Source organism: Condylura cristata, unplaced genomic scaffold (genome assembly GCF_000260355.1).
Source record: "Condylura cristata isolate star-nosed mole 26May11 unplaced genomic scaffold, ConCri1.0 scaffold00057, whole genome shotgun sequence".
Taxonomy (NCBI): domain Eukaryota; kingdom Metazoa; phylum Chordata; class Mammalia; order Eulipotyphla; family Talpidae; genus Condylura; species Condylura cristata.
In genome coordinates, this window is record NW_004567158.1 from 591,418 (window position 1) to 595,258 (window position 3,841).

The window sequence follows — 3,841 nt, forward strand, 5'->3', positions numbered from 1 at the left end:
CCAGCTTCCGCGTGCTGCTGCCCGGGTACAGGAAGAACTTGGCCGCCACGGGCTCCTGCCGGTACGCGGTGTAGTTCTTGCGCAGATCCCACACCTTGATGACCCTGGAGGCCGGGGACAAGACACGGCTACCCCGCACGCCTCTCCCGCAGCCCGGCCCGGCCCGGCCCGGCGAGAAAGCCTTAATTGGTAAAATCGCCCAGGAGCTGGGGGCGGGGGTGCCGCGAGCCTCCCTTGCCCCCCCCACCCGGGGATGAGCTCACCGCTTGCGGGGCTGCGGGGAGGGGAGGGGGCTCCCTCAGGAGACCACTGCTCAGCCCAAGCACAAAAGGCCCCCCCTCTCCCAGGAATCTCCCCAGCCACCTCCCTGCAGGGCTGCTGCCCACCACCTGCCAGGCCACCATGAAGCAACAACCGAACCCCATGACAAGCCGGCATCCTGGCTGCCAGTGATGCGGCCCTGGCACCTGGATGCCAGGTGAACTGTTGGAGCGTACTGGAGCGTCAGGCAGCACAGAGGCGGTGCAACCCAAGTCGTGTGTGCAGCGGGGCGCAGCCACAGAGCCAAGTGTCCGTGAAGTGGGTGGGCACAGCCACACCCTGACACTGCCAGGCGTGCCCTGTTCCTCTTCTACGTGCCCATTTCCTGGTAACTTCAGATTCGGCGCAAATGTCACTTCCTCAGGGAGGCCGCATAAAGCAACGTCATTTGAACACCTGTGGGCCGCAGCCCCAGTGCGGCGTGCCACACCCCAGCAGGCCCGAGCCAGGGGCTCACAGCAGGAAAGTTTCTCAAAGCATTTGAAAGGCCTCAGTATTTTCCATTTTATCAACTTCATTACAAAAAGGACAAAAAGAGCAGGAAGGAGGGAGGGCGGGGCTGGGCCGCACCCGCCATGAACAGTTCGAGGCCCCGGAGAGCACAGAGGCCGGCCAGGGCTCCCTGCGGCCCCTGCTGCCTTCTGTTGGCCCAAGGTGGCATCTCTTCCCTCTGGCGGAAGTGGCCCTGCACCCACCACCCCTGGGTACGGGCACAAGAGCTTGGTCCCAAGAGGCAGTTGTGCTGGAGCCCATGGTCAAGGCGGTCCTGCAAGGAGGGAAATCTACCTGCCCCTGGCATTGCAGCCAGAGCACAATAGCTGTGCGAGCGCCCAGAAGGCTACGGGGACCTTGGGAGTCCACTGCCATCTGCGTGCTCTCCACTACTGCCTGCCCAGCCCTCACCCCGAAACACACGTGGCTCCCAGTCTTGGCTCCTTCCAGGTCGGGGAACACCGGCTGTTCCCTGGCAAAGGCCAGACAGACAAAAGACCCATCCTCCCACCGCAGGTTTCAGAAAGTCACCAGCGCCTGCCCCATTCCAGCTGCAAAGGCAGCCAGACCTGCCTGTTCCTCAGGCCAGCAGCAGCGAGACAGTCGCACGCACCAGGGTGTGGACACAGGGCAGTGGCCATTCACTATTTGGCATTTTGTGACCTCCATACTCACCCTCACAATAACCACTGACAGTTTTGGAGACTCACTGAGCGATTCACAGCAACCCAAACACCCTTTCACATCACAGAGAACTTCTGTGTCACTCTACAATACAAAGTGGATTCTGACCGTGAAAACACTGACAGCTCGGTGAACGCCAGTTTGGCACGGTGCTGAGACATGCACTCAAGGTGACAGTGATCTTCCCTCACCACTTCTGACTTCATGCCATGCTGCTTACACCCCAGCCACTGTCCTGCCAGAAGTGTTCCTTGCTCTGACTTGGAAGGGGCAGGAAGCTGCCCCTTCCACCCTGACTGCAGCCCCAGAGAAGTTCCTTTTCTTTCCCTCTGCCCACCCTTGTCAGGAAGAGTCCCCTGGGCCAGGCCCCAGACTCCCCTCATAGCTCCTCTGACCGCTGGAAGTCCCCGCTGAGCCACGCTGCACTTGGGCTGTGGCGCAGCCACGTCTCCTCCTGTGCTGTCCCTGCTTCCTCCTCTAGATGACAGGTGGTGCCTGCCCACGGGCCTAGTGCACCAGGCTGGCCTAGTTACTGCTAGTCTGGGATGACCCCGAGTGGCTGCAGGCTCCGGGGCGCAGAGTGGGCACAGGGGACTGTCGCAGTTGAGTGTGTGGGCGCCATCCCTGGTGGGACTTCAGTCGGTTAATGGGGGGACATAAAAGGACGAGGCAGGTGCCGGGGTGGGGGTGTTCCTTGGGGAGAAGGCAAACTAGATTCCTTGACCTCATAAGGAAACAGCTTGGATCTGTGCAGGGAGGGGTGGCAGGAGGGAGGGCTGAGCCTCCGGGACAGGGGCCAGCAGTGCAAAAGGAGGCTTGGAGAGGTGCTGGGCACTCCGATCTTGCCAAAACTCAAGATTCCATGAGGCTGCCTCAGAGTGTCCAGAGCCCAAAAGTTGGCTCCTCCCTGCGGGAGATAAGCAGAAAGCACAGGCTACCATGCACGTGACTGGGAAGCCACATGCCCCCTGCCCATAACTGGGAAGGCGAAACAGGCCTCCTTTAAATCAGCCCACAGCAAGTCCTCTGAGGGTCTTCTGGCGGCTCCCAGCACAGCCCCGCCCTCCGCGCCCGGTCTGTTCTCCACCCTGCAAGAACCCCTGGAACTGCTGAGATGCCCCGTGCGAACCACACAGTGTGGGTCTCACCAGAGCTGCTCTCTTTCTTCGTTTACCAGTTGCCACCTAGGAGACCAGACAGCGCTCCATCTCCTTTTAGGGGCCCTGGCAGGGGCACTCCATTGGCCTTGGAGGTGGATTCTGTTGGTATATACTGTCGCCTCCTTTCCATTCCGCAGACCACTCTTTGCTGGCCAAGCCCCTCGTGGAGTTCAATTCACATCCAGGCTCCTGGGGCAGAACCTGGCCCCCTGGCTTGGTACCAAAGCCCTGTGATCCCCCCCACCCCCCAGCCCCAGGGTCCCACTCTGCTGCGCCACCACAGTGAAGCCAGCCCGGGCCTATTGGAGCCCCTGAGTGGGCCCCTCGGCCTGGAAGCCCCTGCCTGGCCAGCGCAGCGGTGGGAGAAGGGGAAAGCCCTTCTCCCCGGTGGCCCAGCTGGAGGCACGGTGGGGCAGGCGGACCGCGCTGTAAGCCGCATCACGGACGCCCTGGGCGGAGGCCCACTGGCACACCGGGCCCCCTCCAAGGCTGCTGGCAGCGGGCGGTGGCCTCCTGGCCCGGTGCCCCACTTCTTCGGGCTGGAGGCGGCCGTGGGTCCGAAGGGCGCAGGTGCGCAGTCGGGGGCGGGGGGTGGGGGGCGCGCGGGACCCCGAGGTGGCTCACGCACGCCAAGCGCAGGCCCCCGCAGCCCAGGGGCTGGCTCTTTCGCTCTCCGGATGGGGCCGCAGCCTTCAGGCACTTGGCGGAGGAGGCCGGCGGGCGGGGTGCGCCCGGGGAACCCCACGTGTGGGAGCTCGGGGGGCGGGGCGCGGCGGGGGCTGCGGGGGGGGGAGACAAGGCGGGGCCTCCGTGACTCTGGGAGGGCGAGCCACGCCCAGAGTGTTCACCCCACCCAGTTTGCTCGTCCAGGACGGTTTCTGCCGGATCCACTCTGCAGGCCCTGTCCCTCCCGTTGCCCGACCCTAACCCGCGAGCGAGTGACGTCTCTGCTCGTCGCTGTGTCCCGCTCTTCCAAGTCTGCCGTCCGGGGCTTGTTGGGGCACTGTGCACGGCCCGCCCCTCGGGTGACGTCAGACTTCACCGGCCCCGCCCGCTCCCACGGCCCGACGTGCCAGCGGGGCTCTGGTTGCCGCGCAAGCCCCGCCCCTCATCAGCTCCAGCCAATCCCGGTGCTGGCAGCTTCGGCCCGCCCCGCCCCGCTCGCTCCCACGGCGGGGCCGGTC

At 64.4% G+C, this 3,841-nt stretch overlaps 1 protein-coding gene across 1 annotated transcript in view; it reads left to right on the forward strand.

Moving 5' to 3' along the window:
* Positions 1-3,841, forward strand: part of EMD (emerin) — a 7,901-nt gene that overhangs the window by 1,924 nt on the left and 2,136 nt on the right. The window contains exons 3-4 of the mRNA XM_012734463.1: positions 5-61; positions 2,941-3,227. Coding sequence (XP_012589917.1) covers positions 5-61; positions 2,941-3,227 — 344 coding nt within the window. The remainder of the gene's footprint in view (positions 1-4; positions 62-2,940; positions 3,228-3,841) is intronic.